Raw genomic sequence first — 19,651 nt, 5'->3', positions numbered from 1 at the left:
GGAAACTTTGAACACCTAAAGTCACAGTGGTATTTCAAGGAAGACTCCTGGCCAGAGAGGTAAATGCAGAGGTGAAGGCAACAGAAGGACAGCTTAGTGAAGTATGGTCTTTAAAATTTATTAAAAGTAGGCTAAAAGACAAGAAGCTTAGTCATTTGCTCAAAACTGATTGGGATTGAAAGGGGAAGAACCAAATGGGTAATTAACACAAGGCAGAGGCTGAGACTGAAAGGAGGGATGCAGGAAAGGGAATATCACTATCATGTTGGTTAAATATGTTGTTGATTTGAAATAATGTGTTGTCCTTGGCCAGAAAGATGCCTGAAAATTGGATTGCTGAAAAATTGAGCAGAGATAAGTCGTAGTATTCATAGACAAATCCAAACTCTGGCATCTATATTTATTTTAATCCAATCTCTTCAGAGATGTTATAGCACACACTCTAAGGCAGGTGGGACTTGAACCCGGCCTTCCTTGCCCACAGGTAGGAAGACTTCCAAAACACCTCTGGACATTAGATTTTTTAAAAATCTAGTTTGTACACTGCCTCCAGGGAATCCTGTCTCATTTTCTGCGAAACAGAAGAACTGACCTCTTACTGAGAGTGATATACTGTACTTCTTTTCCATAAAATAATTCTCTGTATTCTCTTTTGATATTCCTGTCTGTTTTCTCTTTGTTTCTGCAACATTACACAAATTATGGTCCTCCTCCAGCAGTCTTTGTCAGCAGCTGTTCTTTGCACGTGCCAGCACATAGCATCTTTTTACCTTTCTTAATAATACTACCAGGTCAAGGGTCACCAGGTCACTTGGGCCAAGATCCTTTATTATTCATGAAGAAAATTACATCTAATCCTGAACTCTTAGTCATTTCCAAACATTCTTGAAAACAATTATAAATTACACAGACCTTGTAAAAGAAATTTCAACATTTCATTATCATTTCCAAGTCAAATATTATCAAGCCCCACACTCTCAACACAATTGACCAATCATATCCCACTATTAAATGGATGGACTCAAATATTAAATTTAATCAACACAGAAATTTGGAAGATGTACTCTGGGTTGGAGTGTACCTTCTAGTCAGACAAACTCACATATATTGAGTTCAAGCCTAGAAGATGGATCTTCTGCACAAATTGCCAAACAGGATTACAATGTTTTGTCACTGACTTGAGGAAATGTTGTAATTTATTTTAGAAAGGATTGTGGAATCTATCATTGTTTTTCAGAATGTTTGAAAATTATTTTAAGAGTTTGGGATCAAATGTAATTTTCTTGAATAATATTCGGAGGGTCGGTGTGGACTGGTTGGTCCGAAGGGCCTGTTTCCACACTGTAGGGAATCTAATCTAATCTATCCTTGACCTGGTAGTACTAGTTGAGAAAAGTAAGAAAGCTATAAACATGGTTGAATTATATGGGCACTAATGTTAAGTCAAAATTTTATTCATTTTTATCTTTAGCATCAAGGCACAGAAGGAGGTTGTTTCACCTCATAGGCATGTGCCAGCTCTTTGAAAGTATGATCCAGTTGGTTGACATTTTTACTCCTTGCCATTAGCGATGCAGTTCCCTTTTTCCTTTATAGGTAATTTCCCCATTTGCAAGTTACAATTAAATCCACTACCATTCTCCTTTCGGGCAATGCATTCAATTACAACAATTGAATGCAATAAAAGCTTCTCATCAGCTCCCTCTTGGTATTTTAATAATTATCTTAAACTTCCATCTTTCAATTATTAACTTTCTCTGTTTCTACTCTATCATAATCCTTTCTCTGCCAGTTTTTTTTTCTGATGGCATTTGCCAGTTTTTTGCTACCACGTGAATGAGATTAATACCTGTAATTTTGGTAGAGCGGGTCCCAATGCTCAGCAACATCATTTGTGCAATGGGTTCCACTGATATTCCACAGAAGGTACAGGAATTGATGGATGAAGTTTGCAGTAGCTCTTACCCTGATTACCAACTGGCCTATTCTTGAATCCAGAGAGATCTTAAGCTTTACAGTTTAGCAGCCTCATCCACCTATTTCTCAACAATTATTATTCATAACTATTGTATATATTTCAGTGCTCTATATCACACAATATTTTCCCACAAAAGATATGTTCTGTCTATGTCATCGAGTAGTAATTCAGTTGTTGTTTCATTATCGAATAATGGGTGGAACAATAACTACTCAGCAATGGATGGTGTAATTACCAAAATTCAGCACAAGTACTTTCCCTGTTCCCATTTTTTGTCTGAATGTCCTGACAGGTGTTGCATTTCTAGTTCTGACTCATTTCTTTGGCTTGTGTCTCATTCCTGTGGTTTCTGTCTCAATCTTAAGGCCTTGTGTTTCACTCTCCTGGCATGTGCCTTGCTGTCCCGGCAACTGCTTCTGTTTCTCTCTTTATTGGTATGAGCCTCTCTGTTCTGGCTTTGGTTCCTTTCTCCTGAGTACTGAGGAAGGAGTATTGATTTCAGTAACAGGGATAAAAATAAAGTTTTATCTATCTTATTACAGAGTAAGAACATAGGAATGCAAGTAGATCTTTTGGACTATCAGTACTGCTTACAATTTAATTGGCCAGGAAAACTCTTCCATTGTAGTGGCAATTCATTAGTATTCATCAAAATATTCATTTTCCAGCTATCTAACTGCATCTTTTTTGAATACTGTAACTGATTTTGTATTAACAGCCTTCACAACATTTTGTAAATGAAGAATATTTGGATTGCCCTTTTAACCAATTCTGTTCTCCTTCAACCTTTCATCTCCATATTCTAGTTTTCCCTTGTGGAGGAACAAGTATTTATATTTACCTGATTAAATTTTCTTCCCTAACTTAAACATCTGAGTCATATTATTATTTTACCTCCTTCTCTACAGAGAACACAGATCAAATCAACACAAATTGATTTCCCAATAGTGCATTCTAGGTGCTTGTCTTTATAAAATGGTTATTTCTCAATTTAGCCACACTTTGGAACTATCAAAGAACTGATGGATGGAGCATGATTAATTTTGGTTTATTTGTGTTGAATTTCTTGTATAATGTATTTTGCATTACTGTTCTGCTGCTGTTACCTGCGCCCATTCTGAATGAAATGTTTTCCAACAGCTGACAACAGCTGCTTCCTCACCAATGACCACTTTGCTTAGTACAGACATTCCATTTGAACTACAAATGGCTGTTATGGATTTGGAAGAGGGAAAAGGAATTTAAATATAGGGGGATAAAAAAGAAATGCAGATGCACCAGCTCTCCCAGATCCTGATTACAGGGATTTTATGGTGGCACTGATGGAAACCAGTGGAAGCAGTCATTGCCACCAGGGAATGCTTCACTGGCCAGTGGTTGGGAAAAATCCAGCACTAATGGGGAGAAGCTCTTAAATGACTTTTAACTAGCTTCTTGAGGTTCAATTTCCTTTGAGCAGGAGGACTGTAAGGCATTTTACCTGCTACTGGTTAAATGCCTTTGCAGTAGGAAAGCAATGGCATTGTTTTTTCACTCTCAACCCCATAGCTCAACCCAGCTTCTTGCCTGCCATCCCTTAATGCACCACAAAACTCCAGCTTTAAATTCAGCTCAGGACTCTGAAGCTCAGACCCAAGCACATCTACTTGAACAAGTCCAAAAGTCTTGTCTTTGTCAACCACAGGTAACAATGAAAGCAATTACCAAGTTCTATCCTCTATTGGAGTCTAATGACAGTCACAATCTCAGATTAACAGTTTTTCAGTTGCTATGAAGCTCATCAGAGCCATAGATTTCTTTCAGATTCTCACTGGCAACATTTGTCATGTTGGCCAGAGTTGGTCTGTTGATGCAGCAATTAGATGTCAGAAGATTTCTTTCCTCCTAGGGATCATGCCTATTAATAGATAGGAGGCAAAATCTTGATTTTATAGCACCTTTCATAGCTGCAGGATGTCAAAAGTGCTTTATTTAGTTGCTGTATTAATATAGGATCTGCAGCCAATTTGGGCAATGCAAGCTCCCACAAACAACAAGGTTATAATTCCAGATACAGTGAAATGACTCAACACTCTGATTATATCGAAACATATTCCTGTTGGCAGAGTAGCAAATCCTATAGAATGATATTCTTGAAAGCTGAAATTCCACACTGGCAACTCCAGATTATCTGACCTTGTCTGAGCGCCTCCTGTGACTCTGCCAACAATCTTAATAGAGTTTGACTACAAAAGAACATAAAATTATAGAGCATTAAGCAAGCCATCATTTGACATCAAGATCTCCCAACAAAAGAATTTGTAATGCCCATGGGTATTGCTAAACTTAGGCAAAAGTTAACAGTGGTGTTGATCAGGGAGAAGATGAAGTTGATACAAGTGGAAAACCATGGTTTGGAGCAGAAAATGGGCATTACAAAGGAGTGGGAGATCCCGGCATTGAGTTTGCCCACACGAGGCCAACACATTGAGAACAATTGCCTATCTCAGTGTCAGTGATGATGTGCTAATGTAGTTTAAGATGGCCCAAGAAGAAAAGACTTTCATCTCCAGGCAATCCTACATAAGCAAAGAGTCACCCTGGCAAAGAGGCTAGACCACAAGGAGTTGGAGCCACAGGGTTGTTGGACAGATTCAAGAAAAGGCAAGGCATCATCTTCTGCACAGTAAGTGGTAAGGGTGTCTCAGTAATGACAGATAATTGATTCCAAAATGGTCTTACACACGTCATGAAACATTCATAATGGGACAGTATTATCGTACTTGAAACTGGACTGTTTCACTGTCTTCAGCCATATTGGGTTCAAATGATCTATCAAGCTGCTGAAAACGAGGGGGAACATGTTCAAACAGACCAATGATAAGGATTTTTCCTCTCACCCATGAGAGGCTGGTATTGAAATTCCAGCTAAGAGATAACAATGGAAACTTACACAGATATGGACAATGTCATACATTGCACAATGGGATTGACAGATGCTACAATCATAGATGCAATACATTCTTCAAATGAGGAGGCTGAAAACCTTGGTATAGTGATGAATCAAAAACAAAAATTCCTGGAGAAATTCAGCAGCTCTGGCAGCAACTGTGGAGTGAAAGCAGAGTTAATATTTTGGGTCCAGTAATCCTTTTTCAGGCTGCATTAAAATTAAGAAGGCATGCAGAACAGAGCCTGAAAGAAAATAGAATTGATACTGGTAGAAGATTTCCTGTTATTTATAGACTCTTTTTCAAATGGATTAGTAATTATGGGTATCCCATTTAAAACCTAAAACTGATAGTGTGAAAGTGTTGCATGGAAGGAACATTTTAATAAAGATTTTCAGTAAACCAGCATCTATTTTCAGGCATCAGTGAAATGCTTGTGTCTGCTCGGCATTTTTCAGTTATATATGTAGGTTCTTTTATCTTTCTGTTAGGTGAGGTAGACATCTTATGCTACACTACACATCTGGTAGCTGCACTCTTTTCCTGCCTCCTGACTCTCACTCATTCCTACCTCAGACTATAACTTACTTATTTTTCAAAGTCTCTGATTAGTGGACCCCAGTTTGACAGGCAGGACTTGAAAGAAGAATTGCATTTACCCAGGCCCTTCCTAGACCTCAGACATTCCAAAACACATTACAGTTTGTGAAGCACTTGTGAACTGTATTTATTGTTGTCATGTCGGAAATACAACAGCCAGCAAGCTCCAAACAATGGCAATGTGGTAATGACCAGATAATCTACCTCTGTGATGCTGATTGTGGGATTAACATTGATCAGCAAGCCAGGCAATAGTGCCATACAATATTTTATATCCACCTGATGTGCAGAAAGCTTAGTTTAAATGTCTCATCCAAAAGATAGTGTTACCAACAGTGCTGTGCTCCATCAGTACAATACTGGAGTGTTAGTGTAGATTTTTCTGCTTAACCTTGGAGTGGGACTTGGTACTGGTGATCAGAACAATATAACTCAGAGGCAAGACTACTGCTGACTGAACCATAGCTGACAGTCTTTATAGTAGAACAGACCCAAAATATAAAACAAATCCAGTTGAAGTCCTTCCTGAAAGAGCCTTTCTAAAGAACTGGATGCCTCAAGGTTATCTGTGTGCTTGTTACTGGTTTTGCATAAATTACTGTTGATGTACCTGATGTGTGTGTCAGTTCTGAAATGAATTTTGCTGAAAAGCTAGTGTTGGGTATGGACTTACTTTTATGGTTTGCCATAATTTTACAAATGGATTTTCTAATGATATGATATGAGCCGTCAAAACTGAACTGCAGGGTACTTGACAGTATTGTGCACAATCTAATTGACACAAAGCTTCCCTAATGCAGCAAACATCAACATCAGTTCATCAATGCAAATATTGAGCAGCAATTTTTACTACAAAAGAAGCAAGTCCCGATTCAGAGCATTGTCTATCTGTTAGACTTCACTTTGAAGCCACAGCATTAAGGAGCCCTAAAGAAGATCAGGGAAGTCAAATTATCTCCACTTCACGTAATTCCAGATTGACTAACCTATGGCAAACCTCTTTTAAAACACTTTGAAGAATTCCTACTTTAGTCTGTCACTCAGTGTGGCAAAAGTGTAGGAAGGAAATGGAGATAGAAGTTTGCCACCTTTTGTATTTGATGCTCATGATCAGATGACTTCATCCAGGATGCAAGTTGTAATTTGTTTTTAGCATGGTGCACATAACAAAACCCAGATTCCAGCCATGGCTCATACCCTTACTCTTCCCTCTGAACCAGGGTCCTGGGCAGTTCACTTTCATAATATTTCCTGGAGCCCTTGGAAATATTTGGACAAGGCCTCCGGGGACCCATGACATCTAATTTGATAACCCCTGGAATTTATAATTGAAATAGCTTGACAACTGTGAGACTTAGCAGCATTTGCTGAAATGGCATCATTTTTCGATATAAAGAGGGAAATATTTTAGCTAGAAGTTCTGAAGTGTCATCCCTTAAAGAGGAAGAACTAAAATGAATGAGATTTTTTTAATACAGTCAGGAAGAAGGGTGTGCCACCTCTTTTTTGGCAGGGCTCTCTCTTCAAATCTGTAATTCTAGCCCTTTTTGATTTTTGTTTTCCTTTAATAGAAGCTATAAAATCTTTCCATTTGCTAGTCTGCACTCTTCCACCTGTCATATAATTTTCTCCTCTTGGAAACAGATGTCAATCTAATATGCAAGAATCAAAAGTGATCTGAGGCTTTATTTGTTTTCAAAACTTAATTTATGGATTTTATTTTAATGAGGAACTCAAACTAGGATCAGGAATGAAATGCTACATGTATATGAGTGACTCTCCCAACATTCTCTTGTTTCTCTCAGTCCTCTCTTAGCTTGCCTGTTTTAAAGATATTAAGAATTAGGATTTCCATAATTTCTCAACAAAATACAGTTAATCATTATGAGCAGAGGGAATGAAGAAATAGGATAGTGAATCCAGTGTTGCTGCAACGACCAGAATGGTTGAGAGTGTATTTTTGTCTAGTTCTCAATGTGGTTCACAGAAGCTACATTTTTGCAGGACACTGAACCTCCACATTAAAAGTTTCCTCAAGTGAGTTATTGCTAATTATCATGTAGCAAAAGGAAGCTAGCAATGGCACTTTATGGGGACTTTGGTCTGAAATACCACTGCATCTTTAACCTGAAAGCAGAGTTGCAATCACATGATGATACATAGAGGACTTCAGTAAGGCATTCGAAAAGGTTTCACATGGGAGACTGTACAGCAAGAACTGGCTCAAAGATAGAAGACAGAGGGTGGTGGTGGAGGGTTGTTTTTGAGATTGGAGGCCTGGGAGCAGTGGAGTGCCACAAGGATCGGTGCTGGGTCCACTACTTTTCGTCAATTATATAAATGATTTGGATGTGACCATAGAGGTATAGTTAGTAAGTTTGCAGATGACACCAAATTGGAGGTGTAGTGGACAGCGAAGAGGGTTACCTCAGATTACAATGGGATCTTGATCAAATGGGCCAATGGGCTGAGAAGTGGCAGATGGAGTTTCATTTAGATAAATGTGAGGTGCTGCATTTTGGGAAAGCAAATTTTGGCAGGACTAATACACTTAATGGTAAGGTCCTAGGGAGTGTTGCTGAACAAAGAGACCTTGGAGTGCAGATTCATAGCTCCTTGAAAGTGGAGTCAAAAGTAGATGGGATAGTGAGGAAGGCGTTTGGTATGCTTTCCTTTATTGGTCAGAGTGTTGAGTACAGGAGTTGGGAGGTCATGTTGCAGCTGTACAGGACATTGGTTAGGCCACTGTTAGAATATTGCATGCAGTTCTGGTCTCCTTCCTATCTGAAAGATGTTGTGAAACTTGAAAGGGTTCAGAAAAGATTTACAAGGATGTTGCCAGGGTTGGAGGATTTAAACTCTTGGGAGAGGTTGAGTAGGCAAGGGCTGTTTTCCCTGGAGCGTCGGAGGCTGAGGGGTGACCTTATAGAGGTTTACAAAATCATTAGGAGCATGGATAGGGTAAATAGACAAAGTCTTTTCCCTGTGGTGGGGGAGTCCAGAACTGGAGGGCATAGGTTTTGGGTGAGAGGGGAAAGATATAAAAGAGACCTAAGGAGCAACTTTTTCACGCAGAGGGTGGTACGTGTATGAAATGAGCTGCCAGAGAAAATGATGAAGGCTGGTACAATTGCAACATTTAAAAGACATCAGGATGGGTATATAAATAGGAAGGGTTTGGAAGGATATTGGCCAGGTGCCGACAGGTGGGACTAGATTGGGTTGGGATATCTGGTCGGCATGGACGGATTGGACCAAAGGATCTGTTTCTATGCTGTACATCTCTATGACTCCATGACATAGGCAGCTTACATTTTCTTTATATTGTTCTTCAAAGAAGTAGCAGACCACAACCAAAGACAAGGAAGCAATGTCTCATTGCCTCAAAGCTGCTTCTACAAATGATTTGTCATTAGAATGTCCTTCCTCTGTCGGGAAAGTGAGGTATGTCTATTGACAGGGCATGCAACTGTAAGCACCACAGTGAACTTGAACAGTAAGAAAGCTGTCAAATTTCTTTCTGTGATTTTTATTTTGCAGAAGAGACATGTACCATATTATCTGGAGTAGGATGGCAGAATTGTCGGCTCCAAGTCAGAGCAGAACAAAACCAAATCAAAACTTTTGCAATTGTGAAGAAAAGCTCTATGTCAGCAAGTAACTGGATTGAATATGTTGCTAAAAGTGGATCATGATGCCAGGGCACATTTGGCAGTCGGCTGATAGCTTAGTCAGCTCTAACTCCCATTTAGGATCTGTGCCCACAGCTATCTGGAAAGTAGAGCACTCTCAGGCATTACAGTGGTGGTGTGTCACAGTGATGAATTTGTGTCTGGATCAGTGAGGAATTGGTAGCAATGGGTATGTGGTTAAAAGTTGCCTAAAAAATACCTACTTCAACCTGTTCAATGATGTTGTTACATACCTCTGGAACAGGTGGAACTTGAACCCAGGCCTCCTGGCTAAAAGGTAGTGATACTACCACTGCACCACAAGTAATAGCACAGCAGTGTACAGTCTGAAGGAAGTTTCCTTGACAATTCTCAATTCTGACTCAACTCTGAAAATGTCATGGCATCAGAAGTGAGGGCATTTGCAGATGATTGTGCAAGGTTTCACACTGTGACTCTTCAGATACTGAAGTAAATACTGGATTAGTGGTGCTGGAAGAGCACAGCAGTTCAGGCAGCATCCAACGAGCAGCGAAATCGACGTTTCGGACAAAAGCCCTTATGAAGGGCTTTTGTCCAAAATGTCGATTTCGCTGCTCGTTGGATGCTGCCTGAACTGCTGTGCTCTTCCAGCACCACTAATCCAGTATTTGGTTTTCAGCATCTGCAGTCATTGTTTTTACCTTTGAGATACCGAAGTAATCCTTGCCCAAATGCAGCAAGTCCTGGGCAATATCCAGGTTTGGGCTGACAATTGGTAAGTAATATTCACGCCACACATGTGACAGGCAATGACCATCTCCAACAAGACAAAATCTAAGCATTGTGTTCTTTGAGTTACCTGAAGAAGTGCAGTCAATTTTGGCAGTGTAGAACAGGATCCCACTTTATCCATATCCCACCAAATAGAAGGCAGCTGCTGACCCAGAGCTGGAGGCTGTGTTACCAGCGAAGGAGATTAAAATGATATTGACAGAGAATGGCAAGGCTGCTATTTTTTGATATCATAGCCTTGCTCTTGAGTATAGAATTCATGGAGATAGCTCTAATTGTTATGGGTCACATGAGTCTCACTTGATTCCCCCTCATGCTGATGTTGGCTCCACTGATTCCCTGCTGCTTGGGCATCCACAAAGTACCTCTGATCACATGAGCATGACTATGGTCGTTGCATGCCTTCCTTGCAGAACTCATATTGTTATGAGCATGTCCATCCAGAATCTGCCTGTCCTCTCTAACTGGCTGGTAAAGAGGAAGTAACATACAATTGTACTCCTCCTATACAATTCCACGAGATTGATTGTGGTCAGGATGTGGTAATCTGCCTGATGTTGGGTGTTTAATGCTCGTGGCAGAATTCAACCCATGGGGTCAGTTTCTATAAGTGCAACCAACACCATCACCCTTTAACTCTGTTCCAACAATCTCACTTCCACTACTCTATTAGACAATTTGCCCAAATCAAGTGTTGGATGGAAAACCAAAACATCTTCAGCCTATTACAAATTCATATAATTGCCACTGATGTTTCTTAGTCCTTTTCCTCTTTCTCTAAGCTATTATCTCAAACTGACTTAAACTTATAACCTCTGAGTTTAACTTAGCTGAGTTGAAATTCTACTTCCCACATCATTCCGTCTAGAAAGACAATTATTTTCAGACAACCTACTTCTGCCTCAATCTGTTTGTTACTGAGATCCTCATCCAGACACCTCCCAACCCAACTATTTCAATGTTTTCCTTACCAGCCTCATCCCTCTATATTACAGCCCCTCTGGAGCTCTGTTGACTGAACCCTATCCTGCTGTTGCTCACAATCATTTGTACCTTCACTCATTGAGTTATGCTAGATTTTTTTTCCCAACACTTTCATTTTTATGTTCTCAACCTTGTGTTTATAATCCTTCATGGACTGTTCTCTCCCTATTTCTGTAATTTATTCCTATCTGGAACTTGTTGCCATCCCCAGAATGCTGCCTTCCCCAAATCTGCCTTTCCTTTCATTGGAGTTGAGAACTCCTCTGGAGTCTAGAACAGTCAGAGGTGGCTTAATTGAAACATAAGATCCTAAGGGATGGATGTTGAAAGGATGTTTCTTCTTGTGAGGAATGAGGGGTCATTGTTTAAAAATAAGGGGAGGCCATTTAAAACAAAGACGGAGTAAACATTTATTTTTCTTTCAGAGAGTTGTAAGTCATTGGAATTCCCTTCCTCAAAAAGCAATGAATGGAGAATCTTGAAATATTTTTAACGGAGCGGTCAATAGATTCTTGATTCCAAGGGGTGAATGATTACCAGGGATATGCAGAATTGAGATTAAAATCAGATCAGGGAGAAAGTGACGACTGTAGATGCTGGAGTGTCAGAGTCAAAACGTGTGGCATGGAAAAGCACAGCAGGTCAGGCAGCATCCGAGAGTTGATTGTTTGGACATAAGCTCTTGCTGATGAAACGTTGATTCTCCTGCTCCTCAGATACTACCTGGTGTGCTGTGCTTTTCCAGCGCCACACTTCCCAACGTTAAAATCATATCAGCCATGATCTAATTGAATGGCAGAGAAGGCTTAAAGGAGTGAAGAGACTACTTTTGTTCCTTCTATACATCATGTCACATGTACCGAAATAGTGAAAAGAATTGTTTTGCATGCTAACCAGGCAAATCATATCTTACATAAATACATCAGAGTAATATAACTGAATGCAAAATACAGTGTTACGGCTACAGAGAAGGTGCAGAAAAAGATCAACTTTAATATATAAGAGATCTGTTCAAGAGTCTGATAATAGCAGGGAAGAAGCTGTTCTTAAATCTGTTGGTACATGTTTTCAAATTTTTCTATCTTCTGCCCAATGAAAGAAGGTGGAAAAGAGTATAACCAGGGTGGGAGATGTCTTTGATTTTGTTTGCTGCTTTCCCAAGGCAACAGGAAATATAGACGGAGCCAAGGGATGGAAGGCTGGTTTGCCTGATGGGCTGGGCTGTGCTCATGACTCTCTGTAATTTCTTGCTGTCTTGAGCACAGCAGTTGCCTAAAGTAAGGTATAAGTTCCAAGATGGTGTTGTAGGGGGTAGTGTAATTTTTAAACGGTTAGCTGCCTTTTAGTCTTTTCTACCTCATAGTAAACACAAGCAGACACTCGAAACTGTTGCCGGACCTCCCCCACGTTTATATGAATGAAATAGTTGTAACAGCTTTCCTCGATAGTTGAGAGGCCGCCCTTAACCACAGTTGTACAACATCATCCATATAAGGGAAGAATGGGAAGCTCAAACACTGATTGGCCAAGTGAATGATAAAAGAATCGCAGGCACCAGAACCCAAAAAAGGAAAACAGTGGGGAATCCGAGCACTCGTTGGTCAAGGCAGCAGTAGTAAACCCAGCCCACATATACATGTATATAATGTGTGGAGATTACTATGCTTGTGTGTGTGTACCTTTGGGAACAGCACCCGACTTTGCAAAGTTGAATGAAAAGTTTTGGACTGACTCCTCCGTGTCTTTGTTCCTGGGAAGGGAAATAAAAAAGTGCCGTAGATGGGGCTGGATAGCCACTTATCTCGCACAGTGTGGAGTACCAGGGCTACATGTGGATTCTTGCCCGGGGCTCATCCGCTCCCATCTGCTTTCTTTCTTTCTTTCTTTCTTCTTTTTACTTCTGCTCTTTTCTTTTCATTTTTTTCCTTTCTCTGGCGGGTTAGTCGGCAGCATCGGTGCAGCAGCAACAGCAGGCCATGTGCAAAGTGACAGCACACTGGATTGTGGTGGTAACAGTTGAGGATTTTCACTGCATTTAACTGCATTATCCACTGTAAAATGCAAGTGACAATAGCTCATTTGAATTCAAATTCAAACCAAGCTGTGATGCATCTGGATAGAATGCTTTCTATGGTACATTTATAAAAATTGGTAACAATCATTGTGGACAGACCAAATTTCCTTAGCCTTCTGATGAAGTAAAGGTATTAGTGTGCTTTCTTGACCGGAGCATTGATGTGAATGAACCAGGGCACAATTGTCAGTGTTATATACTCTTAGGAACTTGAAGCTCTGAGCCATCTCCACCTCAGCACCATTGATACAGATCAGGACATGTCAGCCAATCTACTTCCTGAAGTCAATGAACAGCTCCTTCATTTTGCTGACATCTGTTCACACCAATAGTGACAGATGTGCTTTCAGCTATTTTTAAACTGACTATGAAATTTCTTTCCCTGAGTCTCTCCAGGAGGTCACAATGTAAATGAATAGGAACATACAGCTCCACCCTGTTCAGCCCAGTGGCATTTGTAACTGCCATGTTGACAAGCAGAAAATCCATTTAAATTTTATTGTAATTTTATTGCGTTTGTTGCTTGTGGCCATAGGTTTCCATTGCCAGTAGCAATAAGGAGGTCTAGCACTCCTTTGGTCTTAATAAAATACAGTTCAATACAGTGTAAAAATCTGCATTACTCTATTAAAGGTCAAACAGATGTTTGGACATGTATTTTAGCTGCTTACATCCATGTATTTCCTGTTTGTAGTCAAAACGATTTTACTGGTCTAATGTTGAAAAGATAAATGGAGCACTGTTTACATCATTCAACTGCATCTCTCTGCCTGACCATTTATTTAACAGAGCTTCATTCCTGAGGATGGATCTTCACTCATGCTGTTGATCAGAAATGTAATAATTGCACACTTAAAGTAGTGGGCAAAAGCATGACACCCTGACACAACTGTTTTCAAATTCAGAAAGGCCAACTTTATTATTTGTAAAATCTCATTGGGACATTCTGAGGTTGTGATAGGTATTACGTACATTCAAGATTTGTTTCTTTTCACAGTCCAGTTGGGCATCTATTGAGCAGATGTCCAGTTCTGAAAAAATGTCATACCAGACTTGAAACGCAAATGGTTTTTTCCTCTCAGATTCTTCCAGACCTACTGAGTTCATGCAGCATCCTCAGTGTTTGTTTCAGATTTGCAGCATCTGCAGTATTTTCTTTTTATAACATTCAAACAGTCATAGTCAACTATTATTATCTTAATGTCATGTGACCTGTTGGATTCAAGACCTGAATGTGTGGACGTAGCAGCATAGTGGCACCAATCTACTTGTAATTAATTGTAGTTTATGTGCAGTAGAGAAACCTGGTTCAAGCTTTCTGTCAACCTGGGTTCATAAGATGGGCAAATTGGGGAAATTTGTGGACTTTCTACAATCTTTGACTTTCACGATGACTTCAGGAATTGCAGGCCTTGACTTGCAGCACCTTATGCCATTGACTCATGACATAACTGAGTTCATGTCAGTACCAACCTGTTGTGAATTCAATAAGAAATCTTGCAGCTTACTGAGAAACCTCAGTTTCTCAAGACTTCAAACCTTCTAAAGCATTAACCTATCTAAGAAAATGCAGGCCTAATTGAGAGAGATTGAAATAATCCCCAATTGAATTTTTTTCATTTGCATCCAATTACTATGTATGCAATAGTGTCTAGTGTCTATGATTTGAATGAGTGAAACTTCATATTCCAACCTTCAGGGCAAATTTGCGATAGGAAATAATCTTTTTATTCTTAAACTCACACATCTTTTGTGCTGGAATTACATAAATTAGGACAAATACATTGAGGTCAATGAAATACATGCAATCACTTTGATCAGGGACAACAATGAAGAACTCAAATTCTATCCATGAAAGCCAATATTTTAAAATGTTGTTAATGCAAAATTATGTTAGTTTGTTTTCAAATAAGGGATTCCAAAATCTTGCAGGTTCTAGTTGAAATTTTTTCTGTTGGTATCCTCCATCACTGAAGTGACTGGAGATGGAAGAGTCAACAGGAGATGATATTATTTATTTGGGGCCACTGAATACCAATGCAAATATGGATGCATCTTTGTTGCATGACTGTAAAACCTAATGACTACCATGAAAGTGACTAAACCTCTACTGTCTGAAACTCCACTATGTATTCTACAGGCATGAGTGCAATGTGGTTACAATAATTGAGTTTGTCTTTCTTTGGGAATCATATCACACTGTTTATCTGGATCATTGAGTAGCCTGCTGGAATCTGGTCCATTGCTCTCATTCAACCTTCAGTATTATGCCACCACCAGCTAGTGGAGAAAGGTGGAACTGCCCATTTGAAGGTACATTGGGACGAATTTTATTCCCTTGTTCTGGCATGTTTAGAGATGAAAACACTGCACCACCTTCCTGCTGTCACCAGATTTCGCTGTGGGACAGAAAGGCCCCTGATTGGACTTCATGCCCAGCTGCCAGTTAAAGCCCTTAAGTAGGCATCTAAAGATCACTGCTGTTATTAGGCTAGCTGTAGGTTGGACTATCTCTACTCAGGGAGTGCAACAAGCCATAGGGAGGAGGCCTCTTCTGGTCCTGATGTTGAAGGGGGAATTTTGAGTTCCCTTGTTCTCAATCAAGGGACATGGCATCATGATCTGCTGGACCCTGCTGCCTACATTTCTCCTCTCCACACCATATTCCCCCATCCTGCAATTCTCCTCTCACCGTAATCTGCCTCTGGCTTCGGTTATCCCCCAATCCTGGACCTTCCAGATGATGTCTGAGAGGACACATATGGACCTTCCTGGTGGACGCAACATGGAGTTGAGAAACTCCATAGTCAGAAATCTATGTCTTCCATGTTACTGTCCATTGCTCCAACCCTAACAAGGGTGACTGGGAAGTGCCAGAATAAGCAAGAACAAATAAGGCAGATATGATGGGCAGTAGGTAGAGGTGGGAGCAAGGCTAGATCAACTTATTCTGGGTGTCTGCCAATTAATTCCTACATCTTGGCTTCTCTTAGCCAAATAACATTTATGCTTTTCTTTTACATAGATCAGTATCTATGCCGATGGCATAAGTCTACAACAATACCAAGATGCTGGGAGAGTCAGAAGGGAGCTTTCATTACCTTTAAAATGGTTTACTGGTTGACATGTAAGAATATGTGAACACTGTTAACGCTGTTTTCTCTTCTCTACTGTTCCAGGGCGCACACATGTTTCAATCGCTTGGATCTGCCACCATATCCATCATATTCTATGCTATATGAAAAGTTGCTCACAGCAGTGGAAGAAACCAACACTTTTGGACTTGAGTGAAAGAAACATTCATTTCTCATGAGGAATCCCACTCCTGCAGTGAACATGGAGCATCCTTGTCCTTATAACATGAGAAGCACAAAATGTGCATGTGCAAAGAGGATGCCTCAAATGTAAAGTATTATGGACACACTTCCTGGTTTCTGAATTAACCAAGAAAGGAAGAAGAAAAATTGTTGATGTCGAACCATTGTAACTACTTCCTGCTTGGTTTCATTTTTTTAAGTTTTGTAAATAAACATATCTCCAAAATGAATGGACTATAGACAATCTCATGCAATTAAAGCCATTTTCTTCTTGGCAGGGCCTCTTAATGTTAAAGGCAACTAATGTAACCTCATTAGCACATATTCACAAATTAATGTGTAAGAGCCATGGATTATATTCAATTTCAACTGCAAATTCACAACACGGATCTGCCTTTGATTTGTGGAATATTTTATGGAATTTCACTGTCAGAAATTACATATTAATTAGCTGATTGGCTGATTTGAAAGTCACATGATACTCAGGCTGCACTTCCTGTACAATCATGCTGCTGTATAAGAATGTCAATAAACTAATTTGTTATGCCACAATATTTATGGTCTTCTTGTTAGGCAGTGCCTTCCAAGATTGTCCCAATTCGTTGCCTGTGCAGCAGCTATTATTAACAGTAATGGTGGGTCATCGCAAACTTCATAAGGAAATTATTGCTTTTAAAACTTCAATGTACGTTAAGATACATATTATGAAAAACTGGTGTGGTCTATTTATAATTGACTTCAGTGCAAGAACTGGTTATTTAATACTTTTTGTTGCACCCCACTACTGCATCGTATTTTTGATGTGGATTTGACAAGGCACTAAACGTTTGCAGCTGCTGAACTAAAGTTAGCAAAGTAGCCAGTGAAACTGTTTCACTATTTTCCATTATTTTATGTAAGCAATGCCTCAATTTGCATTTAAACAAGCATTTATTCTACCAACAGAGCCAGTTATTATAGATGACAAATTTGCAATATGAAATGACGTTTTAACCTTACTGATGTGTTATAATCATAAAACATTGCAAATTATTTTTTCCAATTTTGCTTTTCAGCTTAAAATGATTAATGTGCATATTAACATATTATGTTATCTCAGTGACAAACGTAGCAATGGGAACACTTTTTGTAGAAAAAATATGAAAAATAATTTGGGTTACAATCTTAGGACACCCAGAGTTGCTTCACAGACAAACATGTCTGCTGTTTGAAATATAGTCCCTTTTATACAAGCAGTGAATCTGGGAGATAAATTGCATTCCAGTTTCTATTAATAATAATTACATATACAACTTGATCATCTGTTTCTGATGATGTTGGTCAAGGAAGAAATAGTGACCACAGCACAGCAGAAAACGTCCCTACTCGAGTAGTGTCAATGGATTTTTATATCAAACTGACAGGGCAGCTAAGCACTCAATTCAATCCTAACAGTAAATCAACTAATCTAGCTTCTTATTGGGTGACTTGACTTACTATCTTTGATTAAAGTAGCATATAACTATTGGGAATTTGCAGCATGATGCTAATATAAATATAAATATGAATGTCGAATAATTAACATAAATCTTTCACATTGTAATCTAAAAGGCAATACATCTTCAGGCTCACTGATCAGGAAAGTTAGGCAGCCTTCAATAGCCTAGAATTTGCTGGAATGTGATGGAAGATATTTAACTCACCACGGCATAGTCATCTCTGAATGAGTGAAACTGACTGTACAGCATATTCCAGGCTGGTGGTTTCACTTTACTAGTGCTCAGGGAGTATTGTATTTTTGGAGATACTGCCTTTTGAATAAGACTTTAAACTTGGACTTCCATCTGTCTCTTCTAGTGGATGTAAAAGATCCATCACAATTTTATTTGTAGAACATTACAAGCAATGTAATGTAGTTGTAATAGCATTACTAATTTCCAGACCTGTAAGTTAGGTGACATTCCATGTGGCAACTGGGGAAAGTTAAATTCAATGAATTAAATAAATCTGGAATAAAAAGTTAATCTCAGGCTTAATATTCGTGAAGTAAAAACCCATCTGATCCACGAATGTGCTTGGGAGAAGAAATTTGCTATACTATGATCAGAGCCTAAAATAGAAATTGCTAGAAAAGCTTAGCTGGTCTGGCAACATCTGTGGAGAGAAACCAAAGCTGAGGTTTCAGGTCTAGTGACCCTCCCTCAGAACTGATGGTAGCTATGAAAAAAAGTTGGTTGAAATGCAGAAGATAGGGTGTGGGGAGGGAACGATAGGTAGAGATAGAACTCAAAGGGAGACGAGAACATTTGGATAGACAAAGGAGTGGATAACAACCAGCCTAGGATAATGAATCGCTATTAATGGAAACAATGAGGTGTATGTAATAGCAGACCATGTGATTACAAGGTTCCCAAAAACTATGGAGGTTGGGGTAAGGACATGAGAAAAGTGTCTCCAACCCTAAAATTGTTGAACTCGATATTGAGTCCACAAGCCTGAGTTTCCAAGCTGAAAATGAGGTGCTGATCTTCTAGCTTGTGCTGAACTTCTCCACACCAGGCCTGAAACAGAGATATTGGCCAGGGAACAGGGTGGTATGTTGAAGTAGTAGGCAACTGGAAGCTCAGATTCTTTATTGCAGATGGAGCACAGGTATACTGTGAAGCAGGTCACCCAGTCTATATTTAGTTTCCTCGATGTAGGGGAGGCCACATTGTGAGCAGCGAATGCAGTAGATTAGATTGTGGGAAGTGTATGTAAAGTGCTGCTTCACCTGGAAGTTGTGTTTGGGCCCTTGGATACTAAGGAGGGAAAAGGTAAATGGATAGGTGTTACACTTTCTGCAGTTGCAGAGGACGGCACCATGGAGCTGTGGGAGTGAAGACGGAGTGGACCAGTGTATCTTTATAAAAGGCTGACAAGTTTTACCCATTAGTGCGGTGCCACTGACAGGTTTGTGGTGATTAGAAAACAATGTACCTCGCTGTGATTTGGTGAAGAGGATTATGCCAAGTTATTATTAGTCTTGCTTATATGTGCCATTTGGTTGACTCTTAACTGCCCTCTGAAAATCGTCCAAAAAACTGTCTAAAACCAACAAAGATATTTAATATGACAGAGACCTACTCAGACCAGTCTACGCTGCAAAGTCCTCTTCATTCAAATCTAGAGAAAAGCTCTCCCACAGGCTAGTCAAACAAGAGCTTAGCATAATCCTCCTCACCAAATCACAGCGAGGTACATAGTTTTGTGGTGAACAGAAAACAATCAATTGCACCACCTAATCAGTAAACAATACAAGCTAGTTCCAAAAACAAAAAAATTAATAAACTTGTTCAGAGATG

General features: G+C 39.6%; 1 protein-coding gene across 8 annotated transcripts in view; it reads left to right on the top strand.

The window, feature by feature from the left end:
• Window positions 1–16,870, top strand: part of LOC140480604 (E3 ubiquitin-protein ligase HECW1-like) — a 467,461-nt gene extending 450,591 nt beyond the window's left edge. For all 8 annotated transcript variants that reach the window (XM_072575690.1, XM_072575692.1, XM_072575685.1 and 5 more), the window contains one exon: window positions 16,191–16,870. In XM_072575690.1, coding sequence (XP_072431791.1) covers window positions 16,191–16,302 — 112 coding nt within the window. In that variant the 3' untranslated portion in view covers window positions 16,303–16,870. The remainder of the gene's footprint in view (window positions 1–16,190) is intronic.
• Window positions 16,871–19,651: the final 2,781 nt, after the last annotated feature.

Source organism: Chiloscyllium punctatum, chromosome 8 (genome assembly GCF_047496795.1).
Source record: "Chiloscyllium punctatum isolate Juve2018m chromosome 8, sChiPun1.3, whole genome shotgun sequence".
In the NCBI taxonomy this organism is placed as follows: domain Eukaryota; kingdom Metazoa; phylum Chordata; class Chondrichthyes; order Orectolobiformes; family Hemiscylliidae; genus Chiloscyllium; species Chiloscyllium punctatum.
This window is presented reverse-complemented; position numbering and strand designations above follow the sequence as displayed.